We start from the raw sequence: 22,252 nt of genomic DNA, 5'->3' as shown, positions 1-22,252 counted from the left end.
ATGGACTATATAGATATGTTTCAAATAGAAGGGCTGCCTGTTATATAAAAAAAAGAACCAAAAAGACGACCATTTTTAAGAGAAAGTATTGACTTAATGTGCAGTAAAACTGTATGACAACGTCACATCGCACTGACTGATTGAATTTGATTTTTTGGACTGACGTTTAAATTGGATCAGTTATTTGAAGTAATGTGGCAGTGATTGTTATAACATCATTCTTCCAGTAAAGTAATTTTTATTATTGGGTTACTGTTATTATCAATATTCATCCATTAGTTTCCTTAACTGTTAATCAAAATCAAAGCTTATTCAGAATCTGAGACCAAACACCAATTCATTATTATTATTCATTACTTCATTTGTCTGCTGAAAAGCAATTGTCCAGTTTCCTCTGAGTGCTTCTGTAGGTGCCAAGGTGGACAGACTGGCATCTCAACTATGGGTATGAATGGCTCCTTACCTGGATGGGAGGCCATAAGGAAAGGATGGGCAGACGTCCCAGCCAGGATATTTATTTATTTATGTATTTATTATAAAGCATTTTAAAATCAATATCAAGGCTGACCAACGTGCTGTACAATTAAAACCCAACATATCAGACAAACAATAACCAAAGGGTAAAAGAAACAGGGTGTTTGGGCTTTCCCTTAAAGATAGGGTGAGAAGCTCAGTCATCCGGGAGGGGCTCAGAGTAGAGCCGCTGCTCCTCCGCATCGAGAGGAGTCAGATGAGGTGGCTCGGGCATCTGATCAGGATGCCTCCTGGACGCCTCCCTGGTGAGGTGTTCCGGCCACGTCCAACCGGGAGGAGGCCCCGGGGAAGACCCAGGACACGCTGGAGGAACTATGTCTCCCGGCTGGCCTGGGAACGCCTTTGGGATTCTCCTGGAAGAGCTGGAAGAAGTGGCCGGGGAGAGGGAAGTCTGGGCCTCTCTGCTTAAGCTGCTGCCCCCGCGACCCGACCTCGGATAAGCGGAAGAGAATGGATGGATGGATGGATAAAAGAAACAGAAACACATAAACACATAAGAACTGAAGAGATTCATAATAAAAAGTACACAGATAGTCGACATATCATACTGAGTTAAAGGCCATGGAGTAAAAGTGTGTTTTTAAATAAGATTTAAAGACAGCAAGTTAAGGAACCTGCCTAACATGCAAAGGCAAATCGTTCCAAAGTTTTGGAGCTGCAACTGAAAAAGCCCGATCACCTCAGAGTTTGCATCATGCCTTAGGAACACATAATAGTAATAACACAAGATAGTTGGAGATAACATTTTCCAGGTTTGGAGGATATAATAGAATGACTGGAAAGGACCGTCTCTTGGAGTCGTGTAGTCCCCCAGTCACTAGATGGCAACATCTCTCAGAGAGAGATCCCAATTGTAAACCCGCAGGGTATATGGGAATTGTACCCCTGATGGACTCACAAATTTTAAGGAGGTTCCACCTGAAAGTGTAACCGTGGGGAGTTCTCCCAGGTGTAGACTGCATAAAAGAAGGTGAGATGTCAGGAGGAGAGAACAGGAGAATTAAAACGTGAATTGTCGATCTGAGTATTTTTTGAAGAAAGGACCTGAAAAAAAATCATTTGTGGATAAGAAAATTTACTTTATTTTGAACCCTTGGCTGTGTGTGTGCACTGTGGCTGGAGTCAGGGGATCAGTGGTGTACACCTATCTGTCATACTCCATTTTCCATCCCCAGTCCAAGAACATGCAGGTTAGGTGTTAAATTGACCCTAGAGTGTGTGTGTGTGTGTGTGTGTGTGTGTGTGTATCTCCCCCTACAATCTGCTGTTACCCTGCCCAGGTGTTGTTCCTACCTTGTGCCCAATAACTGCTGGGATAGGCTCCAGCTGTCCTGGAACCCAGCCCTGGATAAGCAGGGTAGGAACACTGATAGATGGGTGGAGTTCTCCATTACTAGGCAGCAGGAAACTATCATGACATCACTGAACTCAAGGTAGAACGCACCTCAAATGGCACAGCAGTTGGTCTGAGGGCTCAGGTCCAGTCTCATCTGATCAGAAAGCCTTTGGGATAAATTTTACATTTTGAGTATTCCTTTTTTGGACTTACCTGTTTTAATAAAAACAGATTATTCCTACAAATGTAAGTGAATAATTATCTACATTTTAGTGATAATTGTTTTGTGGTTGGCTGTCCCGCTTTCCCCCACACACATTGCATTTCTGTGCTGACATTGATTTCGAGTTTGGATCACTCAGGCTCTCTTATTGTTTTCTAGGCGGCTCAGCTCCCCATTTGCACCAAAGGGATGTCAGTGTACCAGGACCCGAAATCCTCATTACTTTTTCAGATTCGTGGTACGGACTTTCACAATGTTGTCATCAGTAGTGGATGTACAGTAGTTAGATGTTTCACTTTTTCTTGGTGCTTAACACTAGAATCCCTGAAGCCTATGAAAAAAACTTGTAATCCCGGCCCACCTTAAATCCCTTTGCACCTCTTTGTCAGCGTCTTTTGTGTTGTAAATGTGTCAGTCAGCACAAGCAGCAAGCAGTCTGCAGTCCCGTCACCAACCCCACCAATGCAGAAAGGGCAAAAAGCTCTTTGACAAGCAACATTATTAACACGTGGCAAAACTACATGTAAGGGAACTGACTGCATTTTCATCCTATTATTTAAATCTTATTGATCACTCTCCTTCATCGAGATGATTAGTTTATGAGCATTTCTTCAGCTTTTTCCCTTGAAACTTGCAGACTTTGCATATTACACTTTGGTTGATTATTCCAATAGTTGTGGCACATTCTCTGGGATTTTGAGGGTTCAGCAAATTATAAATAACATTTTATGTTTGTCTGATAATAAATAATAAAAGAGATCTAATCACACTCCGAATGAATCCTTATTCATAATAATGAGTCCTGTTCATAGGAATCCTGTTCATTTAATTTCAGGGAACACTCTCAGCAGTTCATAACCTAAAGCTGAGTTTTAATTGCATGTAGTTTGAATTTAGCCACGCAATTTTAAAATGTTCTTTTGACATTACTGCTGTAAAAATCAATTTAAGGCACATTCTTTACCAACTTGGGACCACATTCATTATTAAATATCTCACACTTTAACCCCTCGAGTTAATGAAAGTTAATTCTAAACCTTTCATTGTGAATGCTGCTCAGCTTATTTTAAACTATTATTTCTAAGTAAGTATAACATGGATAGCAAGATCCTTAATGAATTCAAACATAGTGAGATCCAGCAGGGTTCATTTGTTACTACAAAAATAACAAAAACAATAAGTACTTGGTGGAGAAATGTTCAGAAGCTGCGAGTGGTCATAGTTAAATCTGCGTTATTATGATGATTTTTAATATGAAGGATCTTCAAGGAGTTCTCACACTTACATATAAAAATCTACACGTGGAAGTGTGTGCGTCTGTCTGTCTGGCCCGGAAGTGCGAGGCTATAGCATGAAGCCCAAAGAAAGCGACCCTGTTGCCAAAGTGAAACCAACGAGAAAAGAGAGAAACTCACTTAGCGGCTAATACACAAGCGAGGCAAGCACATAGGCAAAATGAAACCTCCGAGGAGAAGGAAACTCACTTAGCCACTGATAGACAACAGAGGCGAGCATGTCAGTAAAATGAAACCACCGAGGAAAGAGAACCTCACTTAAAACAAAACATCCACGGAGAAAGAAACTCACTTAGCCACTAATACACAAGCGAGACGAGCACATAGGCAAAATGAAACCTCCGAGGAGAGGGAAACTCACTTAGCCACTGATAGACCATGGAGGCAAGCACGTCAGTAAAATGAAACCACAGAGGAAAGAGAACCTCACTTAAAACAAAACCTCTGCGAAAACAGAAACTCGCTTAGCTGCTGATACACAAAAGAGGTGAGCATGTCGGCAAAATTAAACCGCAAAGGAGAGAGAAACTCGTCTAGCCACTGATAGACAATGAAGGTGAGCACGTCGGTAAAACGAAACTGCTGAAGAAAGAGAATTTTAACCGCTAATGCACAACCAATGTGATTGATTGATTGAAGTGCCAGAATCCATGGTTTCTAGTAGCCCAGGCTTTTTACAGCGTGGGCTTACACAGCTAGTGTTTACTATAAAAGCCCAAAAATCTGAAGACAATAAGAACTAAACAAGGGTTAGGGTCCCAACAAGGGAATGTTCTGTTTAGTTCAGGTATGTGTTTTTGTTATAATGGTCATTTGGGAATCTGTAAAATTTTTCAAAGTACACAATCATTAGAAAGGAATGTGTACACCCTTCCAAATCATATTTTCTTAAACTATCAGTTGGTTGTGACCAGATTTTTACTTGCACACAGTCGTGATTATTAATTTAAATCAATGAGATTAGGTTCACATCCGTTCTGTGGAGTGTCTTGCTGTGGCAAGTTTAATCAAACCCCATTGATCCTTTATGTCCTGCATCAGCGTGATTCTCCAGGGGTGACGCTCCCCTGAGGATGACTCTCGGCTATTCTTTATGGGGGACCCCACCATCACGGAATGACTGTTGGTGGTGATTCTTCATTGGTGAACCCCTCGGCAATGTTGGCAATGATTCTGTGTTTCAAAAATCACAAAAACAGCAAAAATAGGATGGGGAAAAAAAAACATTTTTAAAAATGACTGACCTAAATTGTAGAGTTCAGGTGATTCGTTGTTATTAGGTGCAAAAAAGCAAGCACATTACCACACAAGAAGAAGGAATAGATAAGGAAGACGATTGATTAAAATATTGTACTTCACGTAGGAATTTCTTACAATGATAAAGGCATCACTTTATACAGCACTTGTAGTTTTGTAGCATATCTTAGCAGAAGTCATCATGTCTCCATGTCTAAAATGATGTGAATTTGATGTCCCGGTGCCCAACTTGCTTCTTCCGGCAGCACTGGCCATGGGTTATGAGCAGGGTTGAGCTTCCATGGAGAAATGGTTTTGAAAATACTCTTCCCCCAGTCCAGTTTGTTCATCTAAAAAACTCTTGATCACGATCCCTCCCAGTCACTAGTGGTGTTCCCCAGGGATCTACTTTCTTTAGGTGGCATTTTTAAGAAATTTGGAATTGATTTTCATTGTTATGCAGATGATACTCAGTTTCTACAAAGCCCAACCCCAACTCAGTCCTTCCTCTTTCCTGCCTCAATGACTGTCGACTTGAGGTAAAATCTTGGGTTTCTTCTAATTTCCTCCAACTCAGTAGTCAATAACAGAGTTTCTTCTCATTGATTCAAGTCTGCTTTATCAAAATCTAATAATTTTTTGCTTAACATTGACGGTACCTCTGTCTGTCCCACCTCTCAGGTTAAGACTCTGGGGGTTATCGTTGATAATACACTCTCTTTCGAATCCCATATCAATAATGTTACACAGTCACCTTTTTTTCATCTCCGTTTTTTTTGATAATTTGCTTGAACATTCTGGTTGATTTTGTGACTTCTCTCATTATGCTATGTGTCATCGTTTGCTTGCGGTACTGATTTTTTTGCTCCCATCCGAGAGAGATGCAGTGGACCGAGGGGAGGGGAGACGGGCCATCCTTACTCACGCGCCAGCTTCAAGACATTCCTTACCTCCACTTAGCCAGCGAGGGAGAGAATTACTTAACGGATTTAGATCAGGTTTTTTTCTAGAATTTGCTGGAACATTCCGGTTTGCTTGCAGGAGTAATATATTCATGCTAATCCAAGACAGAGGCTGCGGGGTCAAAGGGATGGGGAAGTGTGACATCAGGAGTAGGGAGCCGGAGAGTGCCCTCCTCGCTAGTGATACCTGTTTGTTTATTGATTTTTGAAGTTTGTCCTGTTTCACTACAACACGGGCAAAGCCGCAGGGGACAGCTAGTATAGATACAGTATGTGTATGTGTACATTCATGTTTTTGTTGGCTTTATGGTTTTATTATCCATACGGTGTCCTTGGGTATTTAGAAAGGCACCTTGAAATAAAACATTATTATTATTATTATTTAAATGTTGGCAGTATGACTGATAAGGGGAGAGAGTTAGCAGATATGATGGAGAGAAGGAAGGTTGATATATTGTGCATGCAAGAGACTAAATGGAAAGGGAGTAAGGCCAGGTGGATCAGAGGTAGATTCAGATTGTTCTATCATGGTGTGGATGGGAGGAGTGTGGGGTAAGAATTATTCTGAAGGAACAGAAAGTCAAAACTGTTTTGGAGGTGAAAAGAGTGTCAGAGTAATGATTATGAAGCTGGAAATTGAAGGTGTGATGATGAATGTTGTTAGTGCATATGCCCCACAAGTTGGGTGTGCGATTGTTGAGAAAGAAAATTTTTGGAGTGAATTGGATGAAGTGATGAAGTGTACCCAAGGGACAAAGAATGGTGATTGGAGTGGATTTCAATGGGCATGTTGGTGAAGGGAACAAAGGAGTCGAGGAGGTGATGTGTAGGTATGGTGTCAAGGAGAGGGATGAAGAAGGTCAGAGGATAGTGGATTTTGCCTAAAGGATGGACATGGCTGTGGTGAATACGTATTTTAAGTACAGGAAGGAATGTAGAGTTACGTATAAGAGTGGAGGAGGATGCACACAGGTAGATTACATCCTACTGTATGCAGAAGAGTTGATCTGAAGGAGATTGAAGACTGCAAAATGGTGGCAGTGTAGCTAAGCAGCATAGGATGGTGGTATGTAGGATGATGTTGGAGATCAAGAAGAAGAAGAGAGTGAGGGCAGAGCCAAGGATCAAATGGCGGAAGTTGAAAAAGGAAGACTGTACGGTTGAGTTTAGGGAGAAGGTGAGACAGGCACTCGGTGGTAGTGAAGAGTTACCAGACAGCTGGGAAACTACAGCAAATGTAGCAAGGGCAACATCAAGAAGAGTGCTTGGTGTGTTGTCTGCACAGATGAAGGAGGAAAAGGAAACCTGGTGGTGGAATGGGGAATTACAGGAGAGTATACAGAGGAAGATGATGGCAAAGAAGAAGTGTGATAGTCAGAGAGATGCAGAAAGTAGACAAGAGTACAAGGAGATAAGGCAGAAGGTGAAGAGAGAGGTGACGAAGGCTAAAGAAAAGGTGTATGATGAGTTGTATTTTAGGTTGGACACTAAGGAGGAAGAAAAGGACCGGTGGGCTACAGAGAGGGACCGAGCTGGGAAAGATGTGTAGCAGGTTAGAATGATAAAGGATAAAGATGGAAACATACTCACAAGCGAGGAGGGTGTGTTGAACAAATGGAAAGAGTACTTTGAGAGGCTGATGAATGAAAAGAATGAGAGAGAGAAGTGGTTGGATGATGTGGAGATAGTCAATCAGGATGTGCAACGGATTACCAAGAAGGAAGTAAGGACAGCAATGAAGAGGATGAAAAATGGAAAGGCCGTTGGTTCAGATGACATACCTGTGGAAGAATGGAGGTGTTTAGGAGAGATGGCAATGTAGTTTTTAAACCAGATTGTTTAATGGAATCTTGGAAAGTGAGAGGATGTGAGAGGAGTGGAGAAGAAGTGTACTGGTGCCAATATTTAAGAATGTGTGCAGGACTGTAGTAAGTACAGGGGAATAAAATTGATGAGCCACAACATGAAGTTATAGGAAAGAGTAGCGGAATCTCAGTTAAGAAGTGAGGTGATGATTAGTGAGCAGCAGTATGGTTTCATACCAAGAAAGTGCACCACAGATGCGATGTTTGCTCTGAGGATGTTGATGGAGAAGTTTAGAGAAGGCCAGAAGGAGCTGCATTGCATCTTTGTGGACCTGGAGAAAGCATATGGCAGGGTGTCTCAAGAGGAGCTGTGATATTGTATGAGTAAGTCGGGAGTGGCAGAGAAGTATGTAAGAGTGGTACAGGATATGAACGAGGGAAGTGTGACATTGGTGAGGTCTGCAGTAGGAGTGACGAAGGTGGAATTACATCAGGGATCGGCTCTGAGGCCTTTCTTATTTGCAATGGTGATGGACAGGTTGACAGATGGGATTAGACATGCGTTCCCGTGGGCCGTGATGTTTGCTGATGACATTGTGATCTGTAGCAATAGTAGGGAGGAGGTTGAGGAGACCCTGGAGAGTTGGAGATATGCTCTAGAGAGGAGAGGAATGAAGGTCAGTAGGAACATCAAGACAGAATACATGTGTGTGAATGAGAGGGAGGTCAGTGGAATGGTGAGGATGAGGGGAGTAGAGTTGGTGAAGGTGGAGGAGTTTAAATACGTGGGATCAGCAATACAGAGTAATGGGGATTGTGGAAGAGAGGTGAAAAAGAGAGTGCAGGCAAAGTGGAGTGGGTGGAAAAGAGTGTCAGGAGTGACTTGTGACAGACGGGTATCAGCAAGAGTGAAAGGGAAGGTCTACAGGATGGTAGTGAGACGAGCTATGTTATATGGGCTGGAGACGGTGGCTCTGACCGGAAAGCATGAGGTAGAGCTTGAGGTGGCAGAGTTAAAGATGCTAAGGTTTGCATTGGGTGTGACGAGGATGGACAGGATTAGAAATGAAGACATTAGAGGGTCAGCTCAAGTTGGACGGTTGGGAGACAAAGTCAGAGAGGTGAGATTGCATTGGTTTGGACATGTGCAGAGGAGAGATGATGAATATATTGGGAGAAGCATATTAAGGATAGAGCTGACAGGGAAGAGGAAAAGAGGAAGGCCTAAGAGAAGGTTTATGTATGTGGTGAGAGTGGACATGCAGGTGATGGGTGTAACAGAACAAGATGACGAGGACAGGAAGATATGGAAGAAGATGATCCGCTGTGGCAACCCCTAACTGGAGCAGAATTATTATTATTATTATTATTATAGTCTATGGGAAGTCCTATTATAACCCCCACAAGGTAAATTGACATGGAATATTCTAACTAGTTCTTGACTCTCTGACTACAGATTAGTCTCAGTTAGTGACCTGCCTTGGCATAGGTAAGTCATGGAGGGCACACTGTTTCAAACGGTGCCCAGTTGTATGTACGCGTAACATAACGTGCTCTATTGAATGTGCAGCGCTGTACGAATAGAATGTACTGAATGTATTAGGTAAAGCATAGAGAAGTAGCTCATCTTTAAGTATAGGAGGCAACTGAAGTTTAACAAAAAAAAAGTTAAGTTTGTTGAAGATAATTTTCTTTTTTGCCTTTTTTCTGCATGTGTAACAACCCTTTTCTACATTCTTGTGTGAACTGTATGCTTTGAATTTTCACTAAATTAACTTTTTTGGATTGTGAAATTTCTTTGGAACGTGTTTGACTCTTTCTTCAACCTGCCTTATATACTTAGCAGCTACAGAAGGTGTTAATTGTCTTAATTGTTAATCCCTATATTGGCTGCATTGATTTAATCATAACTCGTTTTAGCAGGGCACACACGTGAAGGCACGCGCCAATATTAACTGATGATCCCCATTTGGCAGTATTGCTGCATTGAGGAGGCACCACCTGATTGTGTAGTGTAATAAAATGGAGTGAGGTTAGTGCAGAAGGAATGATTAGTAGAAAAACAGAGAGTGTTTAAAGTAAGAAGGCACCATCTGTCGTGCTGATGGTTCTGTGGAGATCAGGACGGAGGGCCAGGTGATGGCTTTGTAAGTTGAAGGTGCACTCATAGGCTCAATAGCTAAAAAGCAGAGCAGGCGAGAGGAGGAGAAGCTATGGGAGATGATTGAAGGAGGGAGGCAAGGCAGCCCTAGGAACTGGAATGTCCAGAAGAAGAAACAGTTTGAGGATCTGGTGACCCTTAATGGTGGTAGATTGGAATGCAGGCAGGCTGTGTCGGCTGTGCCAGGGGAAACTCCTGTTGTCCTGACAAGGATGTGAAAAGAGTAAGGATGACATGAATGTGGTTTTACCTCTCTAGTCTGGATCTTGGATTTTAATGCATTTATCGGATTATATATTTGTACACCTAAACAACAACAACAACAACGTTTATTTCTATATCATAATTTCATGCAAATGATGTAGCTCAAAGTGCTTTAAATGATGAAGAAAAAGAAAACACAAAATAAATAAGAAAATAGAGTTAGGGAACACCAATTAACATAGAATAAGATTAAGGTCCAATGGCCAGGGAGGGCAGAAAAAAAAAAACAAAAAAACTCAGGCTGGAGAAAAAAAAGTAAAATCTGCAGGGGTTCCAGGGCTACGAGACCACCCAGCATTCTACCTAACATAAATGAACCTCAATCAGTCCTCATGGTATTCAGGCTTCACTTGATGATGACGGTCATGTGGATTTCTGGCCTTCAATCCATCAAATTAGGAACATCACGGTGCTTTGATCAGGTGGTGGTGGTGCAGATCACCACAGAAAATTGAAAAAAAACAGCAGAGAAAGTAGGTGTTAGTATGGATTATGGAGCCACCAGGAATGATATCCATCCTTTCATTATCTAACCCACTATATCCTAACTACAGGGTCACAGGAGCCAATCCCAGCCAGCACAGGGTGCAAGGCAGGAAACAAACCCCGGGCAGAGTGCCAACCCACCGTAGACCAGGAATGATATGGATAATTAAATGCATATACAGAGTATCAGGATTAAACTAAGCTGAAGCTATGAGAAAGCCACGTTACAATAATGAGGTTTTAGCAGTTTTTTAAAGTGCTCCACTGTAATGGCCTGGTGAATTTCTATCGGTCAGCTATTCCAGATTTTAGGTGCATAACAGCAGAAGGCCACCTCACCACTTCTTTTAATTTCACCTTTTAGAATTACAATACAATACAATACAGTTTATTTTTGTATAGCCCAAAATCACACAGGAAGTGCCGCAGTGGGCTTTAACAGGCCCTGCCTTTTGACAGCCTTGACTCTCTGAGAAGACAAGGAAAAACTCCCAATAAAAACCTTGTAGGGAAAAATGGAAGAAACCTCGGGAAAGACAGTTCAAAGAGAGACCCCTTTCCAGGTAGGTTGGGCGTGCAGTGGGTGTCAAAAGTAGGGGGTCAATACAATACAATATACAGAACAGAACAATTCCTTAAGACAGCATAATAATAAAAATTTTAGAAGTACGGAATTCTAAGCAGACCCTCATTTAAAGATCTAAGGTTATGATTTGGAGTGACATTCTGAAATATTCTGAAATGGAGCGAGATTATTGAAGGCTTTGTAAACCATAAGCTGTATTTTAAAGTTAGTTCTAAATCACACAGGTAACCAGTGTAGTGACATCAAAACTGGAGAAATGTGCTCAGATTTTCTTTTCCTAGATAAGATTCTAGCAGCTCCATTCTGCACTCTTTGTAATCGATTGATGTCTTTTTTAGGTAGTCCTGAGAGGAGTGTGTTACAGTAATCTAGTCGACTGAAAACAAAAGCGTGAACTTATTTCTCAGCATCTTGCAATGTTATAAGAGGTCTAACTTTTGCTATATTTCTTAAGTGAAAAAATGCTGTCCTAGTGGTCTGATTAATATGTGGTTTAAAATTCAGGTCAGAGTCAATAGTTGCCCCTAAATTCCTAATGAATCAAGTTTATTTCTAATAACCTCATTATATCCCTTTTTGCCAAACACTAAAATTTCTGTTTTCTTCTTATTTAGTTTGAGAAAATTACTACTCATCCATTCAGAAACACAAGTAAGACATTGGGGGTCAGTGAATCAAGAGAGTCGGGGTCATCAGGTGCTACTGATACAATACAGTTGTGTGTCGTCTGTGTCGTCAGCATAGCTGTGGTAGCTCAAGGTATGCCTTCAGATAATCTGACCTAACTGAAGCATGTAAATCGAAAAGAGCAGAGGACCCAGGATAGTCTTGTGGAACACCATATAGAATATCATGGGTCTTCAAAGTTTAATTACCACAACTCACAAAGAATTTTCTCCCTGCCAGGTAGGATTCAAACCAATTTAAGACCCTGCCAGAGGGGTCCACCCATTGACTGAGGCGATTTCTAAGAATATTGTGATCAATGGTGTCAAATGCGGCACTCAGATCTAAGAGGATGAGAACAGATAGACGGCCTCTCTCTGTATTTACCTGCAAGTCATTTACTACTTTAACTAGCGAAGTTTCTGTCTTAAGACAGTCTGGGAAGACCTCGTATCTAATGACGAGTTTACTATGTCAAGAATACTCTCAATTAGCATTCCAGATACTTCTTTGAAAAAACTTGTTGGTATTGGGTCAAGGATGCAGGTGGATGATTTCAGTTGAGAAATTATTTTATATTAATCAGGTAAATCTATCCTGGTTTAAGAGGATCAGTACTGGGGAGATGTATTATATTATTTCTAATATCATTAATTTTTTGATTAAAAAATACAGCAAAAGCCTCACAAGTTTCACTGGAAGTTTTTTGGAGGCATTCCATTGAGTGTTCTGGGTTTAGCAGACGATCAATCGTAGAGAATAAGACTCTGGGATTGCTAGCATTGTTATTTATAATTCTAGAGAAATAGCAGCGCCTCTCAAGACGAACTGTGTTGTTGTATTCTGTTATTTTAATCTTCAATATCTAATAGTGGATAATCAAGTTATTTTTTCTCCATTTACGCTCAGCTCTCCGGCATGTTCTCTTTAGGTCAGACACTCTGAGTCTTCATTGGTATAATAGTGCTAGAAGATTTTTCAACTGTAGGAGCACCGATTAGTTTTATGGTGAGACTTTATGAATTTATTTGTTTATTGAAATATTTGCAGTTTTATGGACCCTTTAGCCCTATTATCCTTTTGAAAAATAAAATGTTTTGCTTTAGTACTCCCTTGCCATTCATGACTATCGATGCCTCAGATAAAGGAAGCTGACCGTGCCAGCTGGTCCAGGGTATCACATTCCATTTGTCTCTCAGTTGCGTACCCCCACAATGACTCAGAAGGAATATGTAGGTGACATTTTTAACTCTCTGGATCTCCTTTGATTTACCTAAAACTAAAAAAAAAAACCAAACCAGAAGAAGTCCCCATCCTCCCTGATCAGTGAGGAGTGGTGGCCTGCAGTACTCGAGTCACAAATGCTGAAATTTCACAAGAGTGGGTGTAAACAGTGAGGCCTCTGTGTCTGTCTTTGTGCTTTCAGACTCAGCATTCAGTGCCTGCCTGTCAGTTTCAAGGTCGAGAACGGAAATAAATGAGCCTGAATTTAAATTCTGCACTCCTCCGACAATTGAAGAATAGGACTCTTCTCTGAACTGCAGCTGGCATGGTTCCTGGGCCTGCAACCTACCCTAGCTTGAGCTGGAAAATCAGGCATGGAGAAGTGAGAAAAACAATTTCTTCCATGTCTGTCTTCGATATCAGAAATGGCTTATTTTAAGAAAATTTTAAGAACTGGGTGGCACATTAATAATGTCAAAGATTAAATGCAGATATTTAAAATGCATTACACAGAGAGACAGATAAACATGAAAGATGCTCTGTAATAGTTACAGTAGATTGTGTGAACACTAGAGGGCGTAACTGACCCCAAGCCCTTGACACATTTACACAGGCCACGGTCGTGGTGTTATATCTGCAGGTTCAAATCTTTGTTTTATGTCTTCTTTGTTCATGTTTAATTCTTTAGTTTATGGTATATTATGAATTACACTCACTGGCCACTTTATTAGGTACACCTTACTTCTACCAGGTTAGACCCCCTTTTTCCTTCAGTGCTGCTGTAATGTTTGTGTGGCGTAGATTCATCAAGTTGCTGGAAACATTTCTCAGGGAGCTTGCCTCATATTGACATGAGGACATCACGCAGTTCGGCTGCACATCCATAATGCGAATCTCCCGTTCCACCACATCCCAAAGGTGCTCTATTGGATTGAGATCTGCTGACTGTGGAGGCCATTTGAGTCCAGTGAACTCATTGTCTTGTTCAGTAAGCCAGTTTGAGTTGATTTAAGCTTTGCGACTTGATGTGTTATCCTGCTGGAAGGAGCCATCAGAAGATAGGGACCCTGTGGTCATAAAGGGATGGACATGGTCAGCAACAAGACTCAGGTAGGCTGTGTCATTTAAACGATGCTCACCTGGTACTAAGGTGCCAAGAAAACACCATTAGACCACCACCAGCAGGCTGAACCATTGATAGTAGGCAGGATGGATCCAAGTTTCTGATGCTAAATTCTGACCCTAGCAGAAATTGAGACTCATTTGACCAGGAAACTTGTTTTCAGTCTTCTGTTGTCTGATTGTGATGTGAATTGTAGCCTCAGTTGCCTGTTCTTAGCTGGCAGGAGTGGCATCAGGTGTGGTCTTCTGTTGCTGTAGCCCACCTGCTTCAAGGTTTGACGCGTTGTGTGTTCAGATGCACTTCTGCATACCTTGCTTGTAACAAGTGTTTGTTTGAGTTCCTGTTGCCTTTCTGTCATCTTAAACCAGTCTGACCATTCTCTTCTGACCTTTGGCATCTACAAGGCACCCAGAGAACTGCGACTCACTGGATATTTTGCCTTTTTCAGACCATTCTCTGTAAACCATAGAGATGGTTGCATTTGAAAATCACAGTAAATCAGAATTTTCTGAAATACTCAGACCAGCCTAACTGTCACCAACAACCATGCCACATTCAAAGTCACCTCAATCCCCTTTCTTCCTCATTCTGATAATGTCTGAACTTCAGCAGGTTGTCTTGACAATGTCTACATGCCAAAATGCATTGAGTTGCTGTCATGTAATTGGCAGATTAAATATTTGCATTAACAAGCAGATGAACAGGTGTACCTAATAAAGTGGCCAGTGAGTGTTTATTACAAATCTGATATGATTGATGTATTAGTATGGAGGATGGTTTGGTTTCTTCAGGTATAAGAGTCATTTGTTATGTGCCTTGTGTTTTGTGAGTGGATCCCTAAGGGGTGGAGCCACCTGCCCATCACCACCAAGGACTGCCCTCAGCCCTGTCAAGGCAAGGGTTTCCCACAGTTTCTGCCAGTTCATTTTTGCCACGACGCCGGTGAGTTTATTTGTGTCTTTTGCTCTTGCCCATTCTGGTGCTCAGTTTGAACTTCAGCAGGTTGTCTTGACAATATCTACATGCCGAAATGCATTGAGTTGCTGCCGTGCGATTGGCAGATTAAATATTTGCATTAACAAGCAGATAAACAGGTGTACCTAATAAAGTGGCCAGTGAGTGTTTATTACAAATCTGATATGAATGATGTATTTTATTAGTATGGAGGATGTTTTGGTTTCTTTATGTAAAAGAGTCCTCTGTTATGTGCCTTGTGTTTTTTGCGTGGGTTCCTAAGGGGCAGAGCCACCTGCCCATCACCACCGGAGAGTGCCCTCAGCCCCGTCAATGCGAGGGTTTCCCATAATTCCTGGCAGTTCATTTGAATGTGCCATGACATCGGTGAGTTTATTTGTGTCTTTTGCTTGTGTGATTTCTACATTTGTTTGACCATTTTGCTTTGTTTCTTAACTTTGCCCATTGGTTTTTGGATTGCATTGCCTTATTGTTTTAGGCCACTCCTTTTGCCTTTGGTGCTCTACAGCACTTTATTCTTGTTCAAGGCAACATTCTGAGAAAGTCCTTTTTATTTTTTTTTAAAGATCCTGTGTTTGCCTATCCAGAGGTTTGATGGTATACCCCCTTCTATTGGGCATTTCACAGAACTATGGAAATCTTTCATGATATAAACTCTAAATTCATCACACTTTTTTTTGTTCGATGTGTTTTGTCGGTAGTTTCCCAAGAGGTGGGGAACACCTGCCCATCACCATCAAGGGACCATGCTAAGTCCTATAAAAGGTTAAGTAAACCCTCAGTCCCCCCATAGTACAATGTATTGTGACATGTGAGTGTCTGTCTTGCACCCCAAAACACAAGGTTGAGTCTCATTACTTTCACAAAACCAGCTTTGTTCAGCTTGAAACGGGAACAGCACGGTTATTTATTGTAGCGGGATCTACCACTCTCCTTTACACCGACACAGCAATCAGACAGGGCCGTGGCCAGGTAGTACTCTTCTTTGTATTTATAATATTCCTTCCATCACCTATCAACTGCGGTGTTTATAGTGCGACCGCCGTCGCTCGGATTTACTTTCGCAGTGAGCCTCTGTAGCACCGGGAGCCTGCGGTTGCCCTTGCAACAGATAAGCTGCCTTCCACAGATGTGGTGATTGCACTTCGAGATGCTCTTTGGCGTGTCATCCTGTTGTTATGTCCAAAAAGACTTTAGAAACCTTACAGTATGCATGTATTTTTGTGAACTGAATGAGTTCTGGTGAATATTATCATCATGATGTGTGGATTTACTAGATTTTTTGGCCACTTGCTCTATTTTCGTTCTCTCTAAATTTGTGTATTGGGACTTATTTTTCTGAAAGGTCATTAATGCTCTCAGAGATTCATTATTAAAGAACATTTTTTTGATTAATACATCTTTTATTTATAAAGATTCTTTGCTTCTCCTGTGTTAAACAAGCCAAAGGTTTTCTCTTATGGGTTTTTTTTACTTCAGATCTTGGGACTTTATGATTTGATTCTTCCAAGCGCAATACATTTCCCTGTGAAGATTTATGACACCATTTTCTTGACTGTTTTTTTTTCCTCTGGCTTGCATTTAATTTGTTTTATTCTGTTTTTATGTAACTATTTTTCATATTTTTATATAATCTCTGCTATGATGGTTTATTTAATATGTATGTGCTGTGATTTCATTCCATGTACTGTGTGGGAGGGGCCTCAGGAGGCGGGTCCACTTTGTGGTCACTGCAAAAGACACAGCTATTGGGTCACTGAGAGTGGTTTTGCTGCTGTCAAATTTTGTGTGTGCTTATTATTTGAATTATTCTTTTAATTATTCTTTGGTTTTTAATACTGTTTGTGCATCTTAAACTTTTGTTATATGCCTTGTGTTTTGTGACAGGTGGGACCACCTGTCCATCACTACCAGGTACTGCCCTCAGCCCTATAAAAGAGGGGCTTTCTCACAGTTCCTGCCAGTTCACTCAAATGTGCTAGGGAGTTGATGAGTTTACTTAAGTTTTTTCCTTGTGCTTTGCAAGTTATTAGACTTTGCCATTGAATTGCTTGGATTATCTTATTGTTTTTGACAACTCCTTTTGCCTTCTGTACTCCACAGATAGATAGATAGATCTTCATTCTTGTTGCAGAGATATTTTTGGGAAAACAAATCTTTCTATTTTTTAAAGATCCTGTGTTTGCCATTACATCTAGCCAGGGTTTGACAGTATATTCCCATTTTACTTGGTATTTTGGAAAACAGCATGACTTTTTAGTGCTTTGAACTCCAAGATCATAACACAATGTTCTGTTTTTTTTGTGGGTGGTCCCCCAAGAGGTAGGGCCTCCTGCCCATCACCATTAAGGGACCTCCCTCAGCCCTATAAAGGGCGGTGAGGAAACCTACATTCCCTGGGGTGGTTCATCTGAATGCACTAGGGAGTCGGTGAGTTCTTGTGGTTTGTGTTTCTACCAAGTTTCTTTTGATTCTCTGGATTTTTTGACTTCATGTTCTGTTTTTGATTTACTGTATTGAGAATTTGGTTATTTAGAATTTTTTTTCTGGAGGATAGACAGATGTTAGTTTTGACGTTTGCGGGCTAGGTGTGTGTACTAGACTGCCCTGTGCATCATTTGGCCAAGCAGTGTCCTTGAGGAAAGGTCTGTACAGTCTGTGTAATTTTTTTTCTTGAGCCTCAGTTGTCATCTTTGTCGATTTTATGATGGTAGACTTGAAAGAATAACTTGTTTGCATCTAGTTCCTTTTTTGGAAAACAGCAGCAAAAGCTGTCACAATGCTTGTAGAATTTTTCAAGAAGAAGCTTTGAGCCAGGCAAAGGGTTTTTACCTTCAAGTGCTCAAGAGATTGCGTGATGCAGTGCAGAGAAAATGACTAGAATTGTGGAGATAAGCTGAGTGGCTTCTACATCACGACAACACAACATTGAGTGTGCGAAAGATTCTCACGAAAAATAGGATGACAACGATTTTGCACCCCCCCTACTCCCTGGACCTTGCACCCTACGATTGCTTCTTATCTCTAAGAATGAAGAGGGGCCTTAAAGGAAAGCATTTTCAGATTGTAGAGGAGGTCAAAAAGCAATAGGTATAGTTTTGAACAATGGAAAAAAATGGAAGGGACAAGTGCACTGTTTCTCAGGTGATTAAGTTTTGGAAATGTTCAGAGAAATAAACACATTTTTTTTTAACTCTTGTTATTTACTGGTCCCCCACCTCATAATTTGTATCTTCACGCAGCAACAAGAACTCATTCAGCACTCCGATAAGCTGGGGACCAATCAGATGATGCTGGTACATAAATTTCATTTTCCAGATCATTTGCATCAAAATCGGAGTGCGATAAGTCAGAATCCAATTCAGCAATTATCCAACGCAAAACATTGTCTATGCACTATTTTGTTTTACGTGTTAGTTTTGTTCTCTTGCCAGATCCACCTTTAGCTCCGGCAGCTGGCAGCTGCTCTGTTGCGCATTCCTGACGGCTACCCAAAAAATATTCAGCCCTGAAAGAGTTAAGATTATGAAGGGAATTAGTCCAGTGGATTGAGGCTGTGACTTTAAAATGAGTTCATCAAGAACATGGGGATGCAAAAGTAAATTATGCACAATCATTAGGAGGTTTTGCTTCACACAAATTATCATAGATACAGTGCATCCGGAAAGTATTCACAGCGCATCACTTATTCCACATTTTGTTATGTTACAGCCTTATTCCAAGATAGATTAAATTCATTTTTTCCTCAGAATTCTACACACAACACCCCATAATGACAACGTGAAAAAAGTTTACTTGAGGTTTTTGCAAATTTATTAAAAATAAAAACACTAAGAAAGCACATGTACATACAGTAAGTATTCACAACCTGTGCTCAATACTTTGTTGATGCACCTTTGGCAGCAATTACAGCCTCAAGTCTTTTTGAATATGATGCCACAAGCTTGGCACACCTATCCTTGGCCAGTTTTGCCCATTCCTCTTTGCAGCACCTCTCAAGCTCCATCAGGTTGGATGGGAAGCGTCGTTGCACAGCCATTTTAAGATCTCTCCAGAGATGATCAATCAGATTCAAGTCTGGGCCACTCAAGGACATTCACAGAGTTGTCCTGAAGCCACTCCTTTGACATCTTGGCTGTGTGCTTAGGGTCAGTGTCCTGCTGAAAGATGAACCGTTGCCCCAGTCTGAGGTCAAGAGCGCTCTGGAGCAGGTTTTCATCCAGGATGTCTCTGTACATTGCTGCAGTCATCTTTCCCTTTATCCTGACTAGTCTCCCAGTTCCATTCCCACAGCATGATGCTGCCACCACCATGCTTCACTGTAGGGATTGGTATTGGCCTGGTGATGAGCGGTGCCTGGTTTCCTCCAAACATGACGCCTGGCATTCACACCAAAGAGTTCAATCTTTGTCTCATCAGACCAGAGAATTTTGTTTCTCATGGTCTGAGAGTCCTTCAGGTACCTTTTGGCAAACTCCAGGCGCGCTGCCATGTGCCTTTTACTAAGGAGTGGCTTCCGTCTGGCCACTCTACCATACAGGCCTGATTGGTGTATTGCTGCAGAGATGATTGTCCTTCTGGAAGGTTCTCCTCTCTCCACAGAGGACCTCTGGAGCTCTGAAAAAGTGACCATCGGGTTCTTGGTCACCTCCCTGACTAAGGCTCCTCTCCCCCGATCGCTCAGTTTAGATGGCCGGCCAGCTCTGGGAATTTGGAGCTTCATGGCAAAGGCTGTGAATACTTATGTACATGTGCTTTCTCAGTTTTTTAATTGTAATAAATTTGCAAAAACCAAGTTTTTTCACATTGTCATTATGGGGTGTTGTGTGTAGAATTCTGAGGAAAAAAAATGAATGTAATCCATTTTGGAATAAGGCTGTAACATAAAAAAATGTGGAAAAAGTGATGCGCTGTGAATACTTTCTGGATGCACTGTACATAGAATAAGTGGCCAAGTAGTGTGGTTGACAGTAGGACTTTAGGGACCCTCAAAGGGTCGACTTGTTATTTTGGAAGAATTAAGTGCACAGGACTGGTGACCTTTGTTGGGCTGAATGGCCTGTTCTTGTCCAGATTATTCTAAAAAAAAACGCAATTAGCCAATATCCTCACCAAGCACTACAGGGCTACACAGTTTAACACTGGCACACATCTACACCCAAGGACCCTGAGGAACACTGTTTTTTTTTATTTTTAAACTCCTCACTCTCACCCCACCATCCTATATTGTTTCAGAGAGCATCTGGCCTCCCTGTCCATACCTTACGTAAGGTCGAAGGTCCATCTTCATCATTCCTGTCCCATTAATTTGTGCTTTTGATTCACACAGCTTCTTTTTTTATTTTGTTTGGAGTATTTTGATGCATTAATTCTTGACTGAGGCATTAATGTCTTACTCCTCTTTCTGTTTTTCCTTCACTTTTAGTATTTAATTAAAATATTGGAGGTGGATTCATTCCTCAGTGGAATTCAAAAAATGAATGTCATGTGTTAGTCATAACAGGATAAATAGAAACTGCACTCATGCTTGCTACACCACGTGAAAGCTTTGTTTGACCAGACTGCATTTACCGCCTGTGCCATCGATCGTGGATAGAACTTGAGCAGCACTGGCTTTCGTTATTAAAAATGGCTTGTTTTGTCACCATGGAATATTGTGTTTGACCCTACGTTCCTATCTAATGCATTGGGACTGCTTCCAGCTGGCTCAAATCGTCCTGTCATCTGCTTTCGGTCTCCCTTTCTCTTGCTTGGCTGTCACATAGCAGCAGATGGCCAGATTGCCTACACAACAAAGCCACACATTTCATCAGAACATTTTTCAGTCCTCTGATTTTTCTTTTTTCTATTTTTCATTATTTTTTAATTTTTTCTTACTCTTTTTCATAAACACAAATCTGGAGATGCTGCTGCCTACCAAGGCGTCTTTTGTTTTTTTTTGGTTTTTTTTTTTTAAAGCAAGCTGCTTTGAGCTCCCATTGCTTTTTTAGTCCATGAGAAACTGTTTTCTTCATCTTTTGGCAAAATATTTTTAGATTTTAAGATCTAAACTGGGAATATTCCAAGATTTTTTTTTATCTCTAGTGTGTCTTATTGTAATAAATAAATAAATAAAATACAAATAAGTTAAAACTTAAAAAAGAGTAACAGAAAGGGATGTTCTTGTAACGAACCTTCTGTCTCAATATAATGCCAAAGTGTTTATTAAATCCCCAAAAAACAAGAGGTAGGGAAACAAACCTACAGTCCCTAACTAGGTAGGTCTATCTGTTTGGTGTGGTGGCTCACCCACTTACCCTGCAGCCAGAGTCCTCACCCACACAAAGCGTTCTGCTCACTTCTCTCCCAACTGCACATGTTACTGGTTCCATCGAGGATTAATTTCAAGATTCTGCTACTCACCTTCAAAGCCCTACATAACCTTGCGCTCTCTACCTCACTCCACTCCATACACTCCTTGTCCTTCTCTTAGGTCCTCACAGAGTAATCTCCTTACGGACCCACCCACACAACTCTCCACCCTAGGAGGCAGGTAGGTCCTTCAGTGTTATGGCCCCTCAACTCTGGAACTCTCTTCCACAGTCTCCACTTTCCCCCATCTTTAAATGTCAACTCAAAACTTTCCTCTTTGAAGAGGATCTGTCTGATTTCTTTTATTTTTATTTCCTCCCCCTCTATATGTAAAGCAACCTTGTGTTTATGAAATGCCACTTATTATTATTACTATTTTTATTAATGTTTCAAAGCAGTCACCCACACTCTCCTCGCCTCTTTTTCTGTCTGTATCCAACCTGGCCTCTGTACCTCCAACCAGATGATCCTTTGCCCCCAGATTCTACACTCTGTAAGTCTATGGGCTCAGAATGGCTTTAACACTAGAATCCCTGAAGCCTACAAAAAAAACTTGTAATCCCGGCCCACTTTAAATCCCTTCGCACCTCTCCATCAGCGTCTTTTGTGCTGTAAATGCGTCGATCAGCACAAGCACAACACTCTCCTTGACGGAGCTCAGCTCTCCCAGCTCAAGCCAAGGCTCCTTATCTGTGAGGTGAGGTGCCTGGAGTTGTACAGGGTAAATAATACAGCATATCGTTATTTGAAATAAATGCATTTCTTGTGTGTCTCGCTTCTACAAAGACCTGGGTATGTGTAGGATGACAGGAAATGTGAGAAATTCAAGAAATGCTGAACACATAACTAAAACAGAAACTTTTTCCATGTTATAATGACGTGAAGTATATAATGTGTGAAGACTTTAGTCCAAATATCAAATAAACACGTCCGCTTTTGTTCAAGAATATAACCAAAGAAGAAAAAACCATTCGATTTAGATGCTGCTGTTAATGAGTTAACAGTTGACAGGAAATTGATATGTA

At 41.2% G+C, this 22,252-nt stretch overlaps 2 protein-coding genes across 6 annotated transcripts in view; one reads left to right on the top strand and one right to left on the bottom strand.

Annotated features, from left to right (window-relative positions):
• LOC120538647 (leucine-rich repeat and fibronectin type III domain-containing protein 1-like protein) overlaps window positions 1-22,252 on the top strand; it is a 561,847-nt gene that overhangs the window by 93,176 nt on the left and 446,419 nt on the right. The window lies entirely within an intron of this gene.
• The window catches only part of LOC120539711, a 55,846-nt gene continuing 38,091 nt past the window's right edge, over window positions 4,498-22,252 (bottom strand). The window contains exon 5 of the mRNA XM_039770093.1: window positions 4,498-4,561. Coding sequence (XP_039626027.1) covers window positions 4,498-4,561 — 64 coding nt within the window. The remainder of the gene's footprint in view (window positions 4,562-22,252) is intronic.

Source organism: Polypterus senegalus, chromosome 11 (assembly GCF_016835505.1).
Source record: "Polypterus senegalus isolate Bchr_013 chromosome 11, ASM1683550v1, whole genome shotgun sequence".
Taxonomy (NCBI): domain Eukaryota; kingdom Metazoa; phylum Chordata; class Cladistia; order Polypteriformes; family Polypteridae; genus Polypterus; species Polypterus senegalus.
Note: the sequence above shows the minus strand (reverse complement) of the source record. Positions and strands in the feature narration are given on the sequence as shown.